The sequence below is a fragment of the Abrus precatorius genome, unplaced genomic scaffold (genome assembly GCF_003935025.1).
Source record: "Abrus precatorius isolate BTA unplaced genomic scaffold, Abrus_2018 Scaffold2, whole genome shotgun sequence".
Classification (NCBI taxonomy): Eukaryota; Viridiplantae; Streptophyta; class Magnoliopsida; order Fabales; family Fabaceae; genus Abrus; species Abrus precatorius.
In genome coordinates, this window is record NW_020874362.1 from 30,183,085 (window position 1) to 30,199,369 (window position 16,285).

Consider the following 16,285-nt stretch of genomic DNA (forward strand, 5'->3'; position numbering starts at 1 on the left):
AAAGCACTCACATTTTTAGAATCAATATTTAATTAAATAACATAATGTATGATTTTTTAATTATCAACAACAATAATAATGTCATATGAAAGAAGATTTTGAAAATGTAAATCATATAATATGATTTAAAATATGGTATTTTGTGCTAACTTATAAGAAGCAAATGCAAGTTTCACGAATTAAAATTTCTTTTGTTAACACAAGAATTGGATATTTAATATCTTTTTTACTTAAACAAAAATAGAGAAAATAACAAAAAAATTTATATTCTTTCTCCCCCACCTCCCTTCTCTTTCTAACTCTCTTACCCCTACCCCCACCCTTAGAGCCCCCTCCCCTTCCCTTGCTCTACCACTCCTTTTCTTCCCTTCCTCAATTCTCTTATCTAGCCTTCACTTGCATATTGCTTTCCTTTCTAAAATCTCAACAAACTTTAATGACCCTTTTTACTTGCCTTCAAGTATTCCTAGTCTCTATTCTTTATGGAAGACAGTAATTATGCAAAATTTACTTAAGCGAATTTTACTATTTTTCTTTTGTCGTTTTTTTTATTTTTGTTTAAACTAAAATAGAATTAAGCATCTAGTTTATGCATTAACAAGAAACAATCTAGATCTAAATTTCATAGTTGCATCAACTAATATCAAATCCACCACCTCTTCTTATAAAATATATATTTACAAATAGTAAAATGTACACACAATTTTTTACTAATAATTAGCAAAACTTTTTATAAAAGTCAATGAGATTACTTGTACACATGAAGTCTAAATAAGCATATATTATGAATTAGTTTATTTGTATGTATAAGTAAAAATAATTTATTTCATATAATTAGAAATTAACATAAAAAAATTTAGATATGTAAAATAAGTTTATAAGTTAAATTTTGATACTTTAATTTTTTTCAGTTCTTACAAAATTTAAGCTATATACTGGAACTTTTTAACATTTTAAATATCAATTTATTAAAAAATATTTTTATTTTGTAAACTAGATATTTTAATGTCATTTAACAATTTATTTGATATCAAAATTTTATAATACTCAAATTAATATTAAATAATTTTGAAATACTAAATAAAATATCTTAATATTTCTTTTATAAGTAATACTCTTTTCATTTATTATATATATATATATATTCAATTAATCTTAGAAGGAAAAAAATAATAAAAAATAATATTTTATGTCATTTTAATTGTTATTTATTAACATGCGTATATCTTAAGAAAATGATTAATTTTACTATGTATTACGGTAACAAATTAATTATACTAAAATGTTCTTATTACAAATAGCGAAATTATTGCAACAATTAGATGATAACTAATCGTAAATTTATTTTAGTTAAAAGAACTTTCTTAATCAATAAGGATTTTATTAGAAAATATGAACTATTTTCTTAATATTTAAAGCAACAAAAAATGTAAGACAAGTAAAAAACATTTAAATCATGACAAATACAAAACAAAAGAAGTATATAATAATGTATTTATAAAAGTAGTATAGATAAAATTAATTTATTGTTATTTTAAATAATTAATAATATGAAAAATCTTACATATTTTATAAACTTACAGGTTATTCCAAAATGAAATCTTGGTTTCTTAAATGAAGAGCAACGAAGTTACACTTGCCAAGGATCTTAGAACACGTGACATGCTACATCCTCCCGGCACCTACCACGAAGCTCCGTCAAACAACAAAGTGGCTGACAAATGTTTTTATTCTCGCAGCGAGCGAGAATTTCATATTTAATATTATTAAACTGAAGATCTTTTTTATATTTTTTTAAAAAAATCTCTTTAATAATGCTTTTATCATTATATAAAATATATATAATTACGAGAATAATTCGATATTTTTTATTTAGAAATTCAAGAGATATTTATACAGAACGATTAATAAATATTTTAAGACTATTGAGAGGAAGTAAATATTATTGGTTTTTTAATGTATGTTTGTAAATATAAAATTTGTATTAAAAAAAAAGACATTTGTTATTTTATTTTCTTACATTTTCTATTATATATTGATAGACAGATACAGTTTATAACAGAAAGTAATTGAGTTTATATAGATAGAAAAAAGGGAAATAATTGAATTGCTCTGGGAGCGAGAGCAGAGAGAAAAGTTGGTTACAGACTAACAGGTGGAGAGGAAGGGGGGGATATAATATAAGTTGCAATCTCTGAGCCGTACCTCCAACCAAAGTAGTATCGTCGATTTGGCTCCCCAAAATGGGAATTGCTTCCTGTTCGCCAGAAAGGAAATAACAAAGGGAAGAGTGTGAACGACACAACGAAACGACGTAGTTGTTAGAAACAAAACCTCAAACCTCAGGGGATGATGCATTCTCTTCCATCCCATGCCTTTCCTCCGATTGATTTAGATTGAAAGCTAAATCAGTCAAAAAAATTTATGATGCTTTGTGGTTCATTCTGTTTTAATTTGAGAGATCGAATACAGCCATGGTTACGCGACTACGCTAGGCTTCAGTCATTCGCTGTTATCCTCATTTACATTCAGGTACTCAACCTTTTATTTTAGCCTTCAAATATTGTTACTTAATTGTTGTTTGTTAATGCGTGTTTGAAAATCGAAAATGCAAGATTGCGTGCGCGTTAATTGGATCGCTGGGAGCATCGTACAATGGTGTGTCGCTCATAAATCTCGCAATCGCTTTGTTCGCTTTGGTCGCAATTGAGAGTAGCAGTCAGAGCCTTGGTCGTACCTATGCCTTTCTTCTATTCTGTGCTATATTGCTCGATATTTCTTGGTTCGTTCTCTTCAGTAACGAAATTTGGTGCGTTCTGCAATTTCCTCTTTTTTTTTTTTTTATATAATGTAATTTTTTTTTATGTGCCGTTGTAGACTATTCTTGAGTTCAAGTGGTTTTTGCCCTAAAGGAAGGGGAGAAGAGGGACTAGAGAGAAGAAGCGTCGAGAGGAAAGGAGTGAATTATTGGATATTTTTCATTTTATTTGATAGCCTTATAATTAATATGTATCTCAGTGTTACAGTTGTTTAGCAATGAGTGCGACACTGCATTTATTGTGTCATGTGACTTTTGGTTATAAAGAGCAAATAGGGATTATCCATTTGCCGCAGAATGGGTGGGATGGATGTGATTGTGAATTATTGAAACAAGTTTGAGCCGCTGGAAAATGATTTCCTCATGATATGTCTCTTTCGCGATGCTGACCTTGTTACAGCTGAGTTTGGAACCACTTGCATTGTTACTAGAATCATTTTGTTTGTCCATTTTCCAATTCCTAACTAAACAGTTGTAATTTTTCTCCAGAAAAGCTCTCTGGAAAGTCAATGTTCCCTGGTTAAGTCGTTCATCTACATGCAATAGGTTTCATACTATTAATGTTGCAACTGCCCAACCGCATGGGGCGTTATCTTTAGATAGGTTTGTGACATGTCACCTTGGTTCAGAAACTGCAACATAACTATTCGTACATTGTTTAGCTGTCATCTATGTTTGGGCAGGCCATTTGCTCTGTGCTTTTCTCTAAATCTGTCGTTGAACTTCTGTTCTGCTTGTGCCATTACTCAATTTTATTTTATTGTGTTGTTGTATTCTTGTTTTGGACACTGGTTTCATGTCTTTTAACTTGGGTTGTGACCTTTGTTTGTTAGAAGATTGGTCATTGGACCTTCTCTTTGACATTGATGTCTTGTGTTTTATGTGAGAAAGTATTTGAATTTAAGTTTGCTATTTTAGGTGAGATCTCGCAAATCTCAATCCATGTTACTGTTTCTTGTTTTATGTGTCTACATCCCCCTTTGTAATGCTAGGAAGGATCTCTATCATGACAACGTTGAATCTATTAAAATTTCAGAGTATTAAATCTTTATTCTATTATTCTCTCCTTCCTTACCTACACACTGCAGTTTCAACATGTAATTAGAGTGATATCATCCTTCATGACATGGTCCCATCATTTATCCATTGCCAGAATTCCTTAATATCTAGAATTCTGCTACCTATCTATGTTGATGTCTTTATCTCCACGATCCTTTTCTTAAAAATGATTATGCACATGATGGCAATAAAAATTATATTTCATTTTATTTGCTGTTGTTTCATGGTGTTCCTCATCTTGTTCCACCAGGGACTCTTCTATCCACTAATGGTCCAAAGGTGCCTTCTATTCCTTTTGATGTTCATTATGATGGTGACATATGTTGGTCATGATTCACACCGTCCCTAGATTTTATTCTTGAAAGTTTATTGGATTCCTATGTTTTCTTGCTGTTTAAAGCTTTCAGATGCTGTTCTTGAAGTTGGAGAAGTTTTAAGTAAACCTTATGGGGTATAATTGCTTGCAAGGAAATTTTGATTCAGCAACTTTCCAATGAAGTTTCTTATTCATTGGTCATGCAATATTACAACCAACTCTTATGGCTGATGATCATTTTAGCGCAAACTTACTTTTCCTGTTATGCTCAGCTCTCTGTCATCTCTTGCATCCTTGAGTTGTTTTTCCATCCATGTTTTATGGAGCCTACTGTATGTTTTTGTTATTTTCTTTCGTAAATCGTTGAATTCTAACAGGCTTAAAACTTAGTAAACTTTGAAGTGAGGAGAAATGTTAAAATATCTTGACGTTATTTTGGAGTATCTTAACATATCTCCAAAATATATTTGTAACATCTTAGAATATATTGTGAAATCAATTTGTCATCTAATGGAAGAAGCAATCTTCAGAGTTAATTCCCGATTTCATTATATTTCTTGATTTATTTTCTTATATAATTAGTGTTAGTTGTGTTATTGTATTTGTGGGTTTGGGTTTGTGCTAGTAATGCCTTATCATTAGTATAAATAGAACCATTGAATTAATATTTATCATATTGCTACAAAGCATATCAATCTACTATCTAGCAGAATATTATTAGAGTCTTTATTCTCTCCTTTCTTTCCTAGTCTTGATAATTTCAACGGCATGCATCCTAAATTTAGTATTATTTATCAATATGAAGTCACTGCTCTATGTAGTGAAGAGAGTAGAATATACATATTCATACCAACCAATTTTATTTGCTTGTATGAATCAAACGAGTGATCATGACTGTTTTCATTAATATCTGATGAAGAGCATTATGTGTATTTGCAGGAACATTTCTACCAAGGATTATACTACATTTTTCATATTTTCAGTGAAACTTACTCTGGCTATGCAAATTGCTGGTTTTATAGTGAGGCTATCATCCTCGTTATTATGGATTCAAATTTATAGGTTGGGTGCTTCCTATGTGGACACAGCTTCTCGAGCAGCAGATTTTGACTTGAGGAGTAGTTTTTTGAGTCCTGTGACACCTGCAGTGGTTAGGCAATGCTCTGACTCTAATGAGATACTCGGAGGCTCTATCTATGATCCAACATACTACTCATCCCTATTTGAAGATGGTCAAGAAAACAGATATTCACATGGGGTAGGCTAAATTTTGGACAACCATATATCTGTTTATGTTCATTTTGATGATTAATTTTCAATTGGTATCAGTTAGACACCTTGTTGTGAGATTTTATCTATGCCAGTACTTAACCTATTGAGAAACAATTCTATCTACTCTGGTACTTCAAGTCCACCAGTACTCTAACTTTTTAGCAGCTTTATTTACTATTGAATTGAATCTTGGTGTGTATAAAGTATAAACTGCCAACAGGTTGAGAGTGAAATATTTGGTGCTTTAGAATGTGTTTGATTATGGATACTTTTGAGGTTAAAACATAGGATCCGTTAGTTAGACTTTCCGGTTATTTGTTCAGACAAGTCATAAAACCAAAGGAGTAAAAACCAGCAAAGAGTCATTTGCGTCCAAAAGATTAAAACAAACTGGTTTGAACTTTTTTTGTTACTTTTCATTTCTTTTTTTTTTTTATTATTATTCAAAAAGAATTTCGGAACAAATAAAGATCCACATATGACATATGGGTTGCTATTATATAGCCTTTTATTAATTATTAAATTTTTATCTTGCAGGACATATAACATGGTTCTTTTATATTAATTTAAAATTTTAACTAAATTTCTCGTGCTTTATGTAAGCTTACTTAATAAAAAGGGAAACCTAGTGCTACAGAGCTCCCACCATGGCAACATCTAGGGCAGGGTTGGGCCCATTGTAAGCAACCTTAACTTGCATATGCAAGAGGTTGATTTCCACAACTCAACATGTGACCTCCTAATCACATGACAACAACTATAAGTATTGCACCAAGGCTCCTCTTCATGAGTTTTACTAAATAGATTTTATAATATTAAAATATATTTAATTATCACTAGGTTAACCATGGTTCAAATTAGGCTGAATTAGTGTTTTTTAGTAAAACTATGAACTAGTGTGGGTGAGTATTTTGTTTGGGTGTTGCTGAGGTTGGTTGTGGAGTCCTTCATTGTAAGCAATTATCAGTATACATCTTTGGATCCCTAGTAATTAAATATCAATTTTGTGAAATTTTGTAATACATTGATTAGGATACAGGTGAAAAGAAAGATGTTCTATTGAGGACATTATACTTTACTGGTGAACTTCCAAGTTTTCTATTTCTTCACCATTTACCTATGATACGAGATCTGTCTATTTTGTCATACCAATTAATTTTATCTATTCCTCAGCACGGGGTCAAATACTATGCATCCAAGTGATGAAGATTTATACTTCAACTTTATTCTTCTTCCTTCCCTTTTTGATTTGTTGCAAGGGAAGGCTCCATTTGTTGTTACTAGTCTAGTCTCTGTCTCAGATATGCTGTTCTCCCACCAACATTTCTAAGTTTTCAGTCTATGGAAGAGTTTGATATCTCTTGGAGTTTTCATTTTTTCCCCCAAATCATAGGGAAGGCTTTTATTTAATATTTCATCATCGTATTATTTTATCTATTCAATTCTCTATTTGGACAAGTTTTATTAGTATTACCTGACTCATTTCATTTGGCTTGTAGATGCACAATCATGACGTTACCCAGAATGAGTCAGCCTCTCCTGCTGAGGTTTCTCAGAAGTCATCCACAGGCATATCTTTCCAGGTTGTGGATGTAAGTTCTTTATTATATGCTGCCCTTTTGTAGTCTGTTAACCTTTTACAACATCATCAATCTGTATTAGTTTGTCTAGAACCTCTTTTACTCTAATCACATATTTTCAAGGAACTAGATTTACAATTTTCCATGAATTTTGGTCTAGTAAGTGTTATACAGAACGGCGGAAATGTTAGTATATTGTGATGTTTTATTATTTTTATTGGTTTTTATATAACTTTAACAATGATCTTTTAGTGATTTCATTTATTTAGTGCAGATAATTTATGGTAAATATTGCAAGACAAGGATCCTATTAGGATACCTTCAGAGGAACATTTTAGCTCAGTCCAATTTTATTATGCATATAAAAAATCATGTCCTGGTTTATGTTTCAGTTATCATTCTGTCCTGATTTATTCTGGAGTTTCTACCTAAAGGATTTTAGGTTGAATCTTTAAGGAGATTTCTTAGGATCAATGGTTGATTTGGGATAAGATTAGGCAATTGACCTCTACTTGGTGTAAAGAACATGGTCTTTTTAAACGAGTAGTTTTACTTTCATTGATCTTTTCTTTGATTGTAGCTTTTTTAAAGTTAAGGTTCAGTTCTTCTTTGGAATTTTCACAGACCTGAATAACAGGGAGACTTCAAACTTGATATATTGTTTTTCCTGTTTATTTTATTATAATATATTTTTTTTATTGTTCAATACATTTGGATAGGACTATAGGAGAATTTTGAGTCCTGTTGTTTATTTAATGGTAAACTTTCTTTCAGTTATTGGAGCAGTCTTATGCTAATTAAAGTTTGGTTCTGCTAATTCTCTCTGATATGTTAATGCTCTGTCTAAGTTGGAAACTTGTGTTTGGTCTACTGAAATTAATTTGATTATATGAATGATCTGTTATTGGTTGGACGGTATAGCATGTAATGTGTTGTTGAAATACGAAGAGTGAATGCCAACTTTTTTTATCTCTGATACTTTTGGTCAGCAATGGCTTTGTGTAGATAATATGGGTTTTATGTTTTTGTCTATACAATTGATACTTCTATATAAGAAAGGAGCATACAACTCTGCAAAGTGTGTTATATTTGCACAAATTTAGTAAAACAATTACAATTGGCAAATACAAATTGAACAGATTTTGTTTTTGGGTTGATGATTTTAAATCTTATCATTAGCTGCATGCCCTCTTATGTGTTGTAGGATCTCCCCACTCTATTTTGTTTCCAGATTCTAGTGTACATTCTTCATCTCATATTTTTCACAATACTACTTTTATTCTTAATTTTACTCGAAGTAAAGGTAAGTTCACTGCCAAGGCATTTAAATGTCTTTCCTGGAATACTCTTTTCTTCAGAAAAGATATTGTCCTATGGCTAATACTTTTCAATGATTACCATGGCTCCTGATTGGTGGTAGCCTGGTCTCTGAGGATGTTCCAATTTATTACACCTTCACTTGTAGTCTTCTCTAACTTGGCCCTAATATTGCTCTTCAGAAAAGTAAATAGTCTACCCATATATTCATCCTATTTATGTTTTCCTCAGTTATAAACATTTTACTTTGTTTTGTGTCTATCCCATGTTTCCATTTCTAAGACCATAGGCAAAAGACTTTCTTCCTATCTAGGCTGGTGTGGCAGTCAAGCTATGATTGTTTTGATGTTTGTCTTCAGCTTTTGGTAATTCAAGCATGAATGAAGTATCTGGTTGGAGGGATGGCCCTAGTGAAGACCAAAGATCATATAATTGGAATAACTTCAAACTATTAGGTGTCTTATCCTCTTGCTCTATACCATTTACCACCTCAGCTATAGCCCTAAAATGTTGTTAAAAGTGGAAAACTATAATGGTACACTTTGAATATTTACTAGGCAAAAGATTTCTCTTTCTCTAAGAGCTCCTATGAGCCTATAGACCTAAGTCTTCATGGTTTTGGTCAAGATATGATAAATGTAGTTCCTTGCTAAGTTGATGAAGAAAGATCTCCCAGTGTTTTACTGTTTGGGGCTTCCCTATCCTAACAATTCTAATAGTATGTGGGATTTTGTTTCCAGTCTAGCTGGAAAATCTACCGTCGGCTGGTGGTGGGCATTTTTGTGATGCCATTGCTACACATTCATTTCTGGCCTTGACTATAGTGACTCTTATACTGTAGTTGCTAAGATTGTCAAACATTGTCATCAACTTGACATAAAATGTCTTCTTACATGGTGATTTATAGAAGGAACTGAGGAAGTTTACATGGAGAGAATCACATGGTTTGTTATTGAGATTTGTATTGGTGTGCAAACTTTGTATATCTTTGTCTGTCTCACTTAAAACGACTCCCCTGAGTTTGGTTTAGCTGCTTTATAACTATTGTTGACTTTGACATGACTTGTATTGAAGTTGATCATTTGGTCTTTTATTGGTGTGCATCCTCCTATTGTTGCATTTATCTTGCTTGATGTGGATGATATTATCAATACAGGGAATGATTAAGTTGGCATTGAGCAAAATAAAGCAACATTTATCAAATCTCTAGTTTTGTTTTCCAGTATCATTAATTAACCAGATTTCTAAAAATATGGTTTCTGATCGAGCTCAGTCGTGTCGCATGATCTATGTAACTAACTTCACCTAGTGGGATAAGGCCTAATTGTTGTTGTTGTGTTTCTAGTATCACATCTGTTTTTTCTACGTACAAATACATTTTCAGTTGAATTAAGTCTTTGCCCTTAATATTTATCACTTTTGTTTCTTTCTGCAAAGGAAGGAATTGATACTTAAATTTTCTTGTTTGCTCAAGATTTGATATTATGCTTCTCATTTTGATGCCTGCTGGCATCTTGATCCCCCCAAATCCAGCTATCTATTTGATATATAAATTCCTTATTATGTGTATGATCTGGTTATCTTTCAAATCCTAATGATTTTGTATTTATATGTTAGACTTTATGTTGCTTTCCCATTGCATGACAAGTCTTGTTCACTTCTAATATGATTTGGGCCTTGCAGGAAGAGAACGGATCAATCAAGAAGGATCTTGTTTGAGATAGAGCCCGAAAAGCAGTGTTCTCACTCCTATATTGGTATAAGTTTCTATTTCATTATTCGGCAAACTGTATGGGAGTGGGTCTTGAGCCATGTGCCTTTGTTGACAACTTTCTCATTGTAAATTTTGGTTGGAAGGAGAGGCGCATACGGTTACACGTTATGACAAGAATCACCTTGAAGCAGCAGTTGAATGACAAAAATTGAGCTGAGGAAGCCATTCTGGTTGTGTCAAAGATTTGGGTTTCAGGTAATTGACATATCTGCAAATGGGCTAGCAGTTTGGCACACTGCATTCTAGCTTTGCATGCTGCGTATAGGTGGAAAAGATGCCTGGAATGTAATATCTTTTTTTCCGGGGTTCTTTTTTGTTTGTCCTTTTGCAGTGATTGATTAGGCTGCCAGTTAGTGAATATATAGGGAATACAAGCAAAATATATAATTTTTTTTTTCATTTTATTCTTTTTGAAACTAGACCATGAAGATATATACGTTATTAAAGATGCTTTGAAACCACTTAGTGTTCATATTGTAATTGAATTGCACAGCAGGTGAGCGACAGTCGATTCTCCAACACTAACTGGTCATGCCAAACTTATCGATCTAGGGGAAATATAAAGAAATAAAGATATGAAATTTAAATTGTTATCGATCTAGGGGAAATGTGTATATATATATATATATATATATATATATATAAAATTTAAATTGACAAACCCAAAACCTGTAGTTTTAATATTTCATGTTGGATTTCGTTTCCCGGGAAATTTGTTATATGATGGTATTGAATAGTTAAGATTTGAGTCTTTCTTTCATTGATTCAAGACCAAGCTATCACTGTTATTTTATTAATTATAACTTAGGTCACATGATGCCTTGCTTTGAGCTGTTTGTATTGAAGTAACTGGTCATAATCCACTTATTATTATTATTATCATTATTGCCGCATAAAGAGTCCAACATTGAAGATAAAGTCAAGCATTCAAGCAATAAAAACCACTAAGATTAGAATAGTAACGAGGACACAGGTTTGAATAATTTGCATGATATTTCAAGTTTAGATTTCAATGTTATCGTTATACTATTAAACGAACAATTCCAAGCATTAAGCTGCTTTTTTTTTCGTGTCAAATAAGCATTAAGCTACTAAACACGTAGTGACTTGGTACTTTGCAGGGTCTTCCTTTGAGCCTCTCCAATTTGTTGCATAAAGAAGTTCAAAATGATCTTTTTTCTTTTTTTCCATGGCACAGCTTCGAAGTAGAAAAAGAATGTCTGACCTATCTGGTTTAATGCATAAAGTTATTGAACCTAAGTTCAAATGTTAGCTTGGCTTCATATTATCTCGTTATGACATTTGTTACATAAGTTGAAATAAATGGTTCATGAACTTAATTTGGAACTATTAAACTTAATTCATATTAAAACGCTCATTGCTCAAGTTTTGAGCTATATTTTTTCATCAAGTTAAACTAAACTATAACTAATTTTAATAAGGTTTTCTCTTATAATATTTTCTTATCGTAACCTTTGTATAGGAGTGTTCAAAGTATTTTAAATTGTCAAATTAATTTTAAAAAATGATTAAACTAATAAGTCATTTTTACTACAATTTAGTTAACATGTAATTTTTGTTAAATCAAAGTGAATCACTTATAATATTTATATTGTTTTAAGTGTTACAACCTCAAAAATTAATTCTTTCCTTAACCTTATCTTTAACTTCATAAACACATGGTGTGTCACTTATATATCTACTCTCATCTCTCTTATCTCAATCATATAATCCTTTCTTTTTCCTTCTTTGCTAACACTTTTACGCTTCTTTCACATTTTCACTCTCCTATTTAAGATTTTTCCTCTCCGTTCTTTGTCTCCCAATAAAACTATTTTACTTTTTAGCCTTGTTAAGTCACCCGTCTAATTTAAAGCAAAAGTCATAAAAATAAATAAAAAGTAAATTTCATATAAATAAAAAATGAATAATCGATCCAAACCAAAACGTAAAAGGATAATTTGGTTTAGTTCAATTTAGATATTATATTCAAATCAAGCTAAATTTCATCCACATTGTTTTTATATTATGTTTGAATTTTTTTTTTTTGTATAAAAACATAAATATGTCGATTAATAAAGACTCATACTTCATATAATTTTGTGTTATTTGTATCGTTTTTTTTTTTTCATTTTATTTTTTCAAAATTTCAAAATTCAGAAACTTTTAACAAATTATACTTTAAAAACAAGAAAATCAATTAAAGGTGTATATTGTAATAACTTTATGTCTAGCTACTCGTGTGCTTGTATTACTATTTTTAATAAAATTTAAAAATTAAAGTGTCAAATTTTAAATTGATATTAAAAAATGAAAATTAGAAATAAGTCTTATCGTTGAGTTAGCTCCCTTAGCCAATAAAAAATTACAGACAAGGTAAATATTATATTATCCTAACCCATCACTAGTAACAAGTATCTGATTAAGATTGAATTGACACCTATCCATGGCATGTTTGATTTCGCGTCCAACGCTTATTATGAATGAGCATACTATTGAACGTGATTTTAGGTGGTTTCCAAACATGCACTAGAAGTTTACTTTTGTATTTCAAACGCACATATATCCAATTTTAACAAGCAACCAAACATACAGCGAGCTGGTTTTATACATTTCACTTTCATAATTTTTCTTTTCCCAATCACAAATCACCCAAGGCCCAAACACAATTCTCATCATTTCTCGAACTCCATTCCTCTGCATGTCTTCAACTATCAACACCCCCCCCCCCCTTTTTTATTCTCCTTTTCGTCTGTATAATTTCAATTTTTTATTAAATAAATAGGTTTATCTGCCAACCCCACCCGTAATTGCGATGGGTTAGCTTTATAACTCATTATTGAAACCAAAAAAATGGAATAACCAATCCTGCTGCATTTCGCAGAATGGTGGTGGGAAAACCTATTCCTCAATACTTTAAAAACAGAAAAAACAGACACTGCTGTATCAAAGCAACTTTAGATCGTGCAAAATTCAAAATTCATATTTCAGCCAGTCTTTTTGGTTCATCAAAAGCCTTATCAAAATCTTAACAAATGAAAACTGGTGGCCACTCACCACAATAATAAGGCAAATATAACAAAGAAACAGTGATGTGTGATAATTGGAAAACAGGAGAATCACCCTAATAAATGCTTTTGATAGAAGTTTGCATCATACCATCTAAATAATTCTCCACAAACAGCTGAAGAACTCCTTTTAAAGTGTGATCATTTCACAGTCAATATTTTGATGACCGACGCCGTGCCCACACGATGCAGGGCCACAATGGAATCGCCAATATTGCAGAGACCCTTTGCCTTGGCATGTTGCATGGCAAATTCAATTGCTTCTTCAGTTGTTTCAGCATGAGAAGCTCTAGCAGAAGCTGCACTTAGTATCGGAACCAACCCACGGAATATGAGGCTATGTCTGGCAGGGGCCTCATCACTGCATGACCAGTCAAAGGTATCAGTCTTAATCTCAGGAACAACTACAGAAAGAATTGGCGTGCCTGGCCTATATTTAGCCACCAATTTTGCAGTGCTCCCTCCTCTGGTTAGAACCAATATAAGGGCAGCCTTAGCTGAGTTGGCTGTTCTAACAGCAGAAGAAGCAAGACTCTCCAATGGGCTCATGGGTACGGGTGAGTGCTCCATCATCCTTTTAAACACGTCTCCATAGTCAAGGGTGCTCTCTGCTTCGATACATATTTTAGCCATCGTTCGCACAGCAAGTTCTGGATAAGCTCCAGCAGCTGTTTCACCACTGAGCATCACACAGTCTGTGCCATCCAGCACTGCATTGGCAACATCGGTTGCTTCAGCTCTGGTTGGCCTGGGAGATTTGATCATTGACTCCAACATCTGGGTTGCAGTCACAACTGGTTTTCCTTGGATATTGCACTTGTAAATCATCACTTTCTGCGCAAGAAATATCTTCTCGATGGGAATTTCCATTCCAAGGTCACCACGTGCCACCATAAATGCATCGGAATTTAAAAGGATATCATCAAAATTTGCAACTCCTTCTTGGTTTTCAACCTGCAACCAAACAGAATTAGTGTTCAGAAACAACTAAATATAGAAAAATCAACACACTCTTTTCCAGAACAACCTTTATTGTTGATGAAATCCATGTGAGACCCACTAAATAAGGAGTGAGGCCCACATCATTGAGTAAGACCCACATGGATTTCACCCAATAATCGTGCGTTGAAAAGAGTGTGTCTCAGAATATGCTGTTAGCATGTCTCTTAAATATAACATTGTATTAGAGACAGGAAATATTAGTAGAAACTCATAAGATAGCTTCTTTAAAGAACACGAATTTGTAAGATGATTTCCTACAACACCCTTTAGCGTGGATGTAATAGGCATCTCAAGGATAACATAATTGATTTAGAAAACTAAAACATGTTTATCCAGCTCCAGAATTACTTCCTTCCCATACAAGAGAACACAACATAACATACCTTTGACATGAGCATAATGCTCTTAGCATGTTTTCCCAGCAGTTTCCGAACTTCAATCAGGTCCGAACCTTTCCGAACAAAGGAAAGAGCAATCATGTCAATCTTATTGGGAACCCCCCAGGCCAAGATATCTTCCTTGTCCTTTTCAGTCAAAGTTGGCAGATCCACTATCACTCCAGGCAGGTTAACATTCTTCCTCTCACCAAGAACAGCAGAGTTCTCACACCGACATCGAACCAGACCCAATTGTTTGTCACATGATAAAACTGTAAATGATATGGTGCCATCTGAGCAGAGTATGACACTCCCAGGCTTCACATCCTCAGCCAACTTTTTGTAGCTCATGCAAATCATATTCACATCACCCTTTATACTGTAGTCAGTTGAAATCATTATTTCCTGACCTTGTTTCAGTTGGATAGGCTTCCCATCCTTGAGAAATCCTGTTCGAATCTCGGGCCCCTACAGCAATGTACATAGTCAGATAAAATCAAAGATGATGAAGGAACTCCAAAATGTTCAACTCAATTTATTAAGATACAGAGTAAATATACAATTTGATCCTTAAAAATGATATTCTGTTTATCTTTGGTCATGAAAGTTCCACTTTGTACAATTTTATCTCCAAATATTTACTTATATTTTGGTCCTTCCTTCACAAAAATGTAAGTAAAATGAGAGTAAATAACATCCGGTTGGGAACCAATTAGTTTCCAAAAGGACCAGAATAGCAAATTTAACACATTCAACGACTAATTTACACAAAGGAAAACTTTCTGGAATCATAGGTATTCAAAGTGCCATTTTCCGGGACCAATTTATTTACTTACTCTTAAGAAAAAGGAAGGAACTCGACACGTTTGATTCAATTTATTAAGTTAACACAAAAATCAATTCCTAGGATTTGCACCGATTCAGCACTGAGTGCAACACAATACGCCCAAACTATCAGGTTTTGAATGCGAAGTGCACTATTCGTCATGATTGTGGATTTATACATAAACCGTGCAATCTTTAATAGATTAGATTAGATTTCATTTATATAAAGTTAAATAGTCAAAATTAGCAATTATCAAAGAAAACATAATATTTATAAAAATGAAAAAGGAATCGGCGATGAGAATATAAAGAAGAAATCGTGCCTTGGTGTCGAGCATAACGGCGCAGAGAATACCAGTGTTTTCCATGGCGGTTCTAAGATTATCGAGGGTTTCTTGATGGTATTCGTGGGAGCCATGAGAGAAGTTGAAGCGAGCGACGTTCATGCCGGCACGTAGAAGTTTCTCGGTCATGGGCACGGACCTCGATGCAGGGCCCAGCGTGCACACGATCTTCGTTTTGGGCTTCTTCTCTGCTACCTTTGATGTCGCCATCTGAGATCAACAACCTCTGCTTCTCAAACGTATTCTAAACCGAACACACAAAAAGACGATGTTCTGTTGTGCTTCCTGAGATTATGTAAAACAAATTATACACTGTCCCTGCCTATTCTCATTTTTTTAATTTTGTTTGACTCATCTGTCGCTTAAAATATTGTTAATAATGCATTTTTTTAGATGTTTTTCTTTTGGTGATTAGGAAGATTAAGTCCTTTATTGTAGATTAAAGTTCAAGTTGTAAAACAGCACCACTGTTTATTTAAGCCACTAATCAACCTATATATATAATTCATGATTTTTAATAATTGGATTTTTAG

General features: G+C 32.8%; 2 protein-coding genes across 8 annotated transcripts; one reads left to right on the forward strand and one right to left on the reverse strand.

Moving 5' to 3' along the window:
• Nucleotides 1–2,085: 2,085 nt before the first annotated feature.
• LOC113858354 lies at nucleotides 2,086–10,645 on the forward strand. Of its 6 annotated transcripts, XM_027490966.1 has the most exons (6): nucleotides 2,086–2,532; nucleotides 2,616–2,809; nucleotides 5,133–5,451; nucleotides 6,965–7,057; nucleotides 10,046–10,119; nucleotides 10,220–10,645. In XM_027490966.1, the coding sequence occupies exons 1-5, from the start codon at nucleotides 2,425–2,427 to the stop codon at nucleotides 10,079–10,081; spliced, it is 750 nt and encodes a 249-aa protein (XP_027346767.1). In that variant the 5' UTR covers nucleotides 2,086–2,424; the 3' UTR covers nucleotides 10,082–10,119; nucleotides 10,220–10,645. The 6 variants fall into 6 exon arrangements, with proteins under 6 accessions (XP_027346767.1, XP_027346766.1, XP_027346768.1 ...); XM_027490965.1 differs by having other exon boundaries at nucleotides 2,119–2,532; nucleotides 10,046–10,645; XM_027490967.1 differs by having other exon boundaries at nucleotides 2,119–2,532; nucleotides 6,965–7,048; nucleotides 10,046–10,645.
• A 2,451-nt stretch (nucleotides 10,646–13,096) lies between these two features.
• Nucleotides 13,097–16,078, reverse strand: LOC113858201 (pyruvate kinase, cytosolic isozyme). 2 transcript variants are annotated; one of them, XM_027490719.1, is made up of 4 exons: nucleotides 15,857–16,078; nucleotides 15,732–15,802; nucleotides 14,590–15,051; nucleotides 13,097–14,158 (listed from the first exon to the last, which is right to left on the reverse strand). In XM_027490719.1, the coding sequence occupies exons 1-4, from the start codon at nucleotides 15,960–15,962 to the stop codon at nucleotides 13,346–13,348; spliced, it is 1,452 nt and encodes a 483-aa protein (XP_027346520.1). In that variant the 5' UTR covers nucleotides 15,963–16,078; the 3' UTR covers nucleotides 13,097–13,345. The 2 variants fall into 2 exon arrangements, with proteins under 2 accessions (XP_027346520.1, XP_027346519.1); XM_027490718.1 differs by having other exon boundaries at nucleotides 15,732–16,074.
• Nucleotides 16,079–16,285: the final 207 nt, after the last annotated feature.

What these genes read in the sequence shown, in the direction of transcription:
- LOC113858354 (XM_027490966.1), top strand. Translation starts at nt 2,425, where the DNA reads ATGATGCTTTGTGGTTCATTCTGTTTTAATTTGAGAGATCGAATACAG. An exon ending in TTATCCTCATTTACATTCAG is followed by an intron (nt 2,533 to 2,615) that starts GTACTCAACCTT and finishes CGAAAATGCAAG; the next exon opens with ATTGCGTGCGCGTTAATTGG. An exon ending in TATCTTTCCAGGTTGTGGAT is followed by an intron (nt 7,058 to 10,045) that starts GTAAGTTCTTTA and finishes TGGGCCTTGCAG; the next exon opens with GAAGAGAACGGATCAATCAA.
- LOC113858201 (XM_027490718.1), bottom strand. Translation starts at nt 15,962, where the DNA reads ATGGCGACATCAAAGGTAGCAGAGAAGAAGCCCAAAACGAAGATCGTG. An exon ending in CCGTTATGCTCGACACCAAG is followed by an intron (nt 15,052 to 15,731) that starts GCACGATTTCTT and finishes ACATTGCTGTAG; the next exon opens with GGGCCCGAGATTCGAACAGG. An exon ending in GCATTATGCTCATGTCAAAG is followed by an intron (nt 14,159 to 14,589) that starts GTATGTTATGTT and finishes GTTTGGTTGCAG; the next exon opens with GTTGAAAACCAAGAAGGAGT.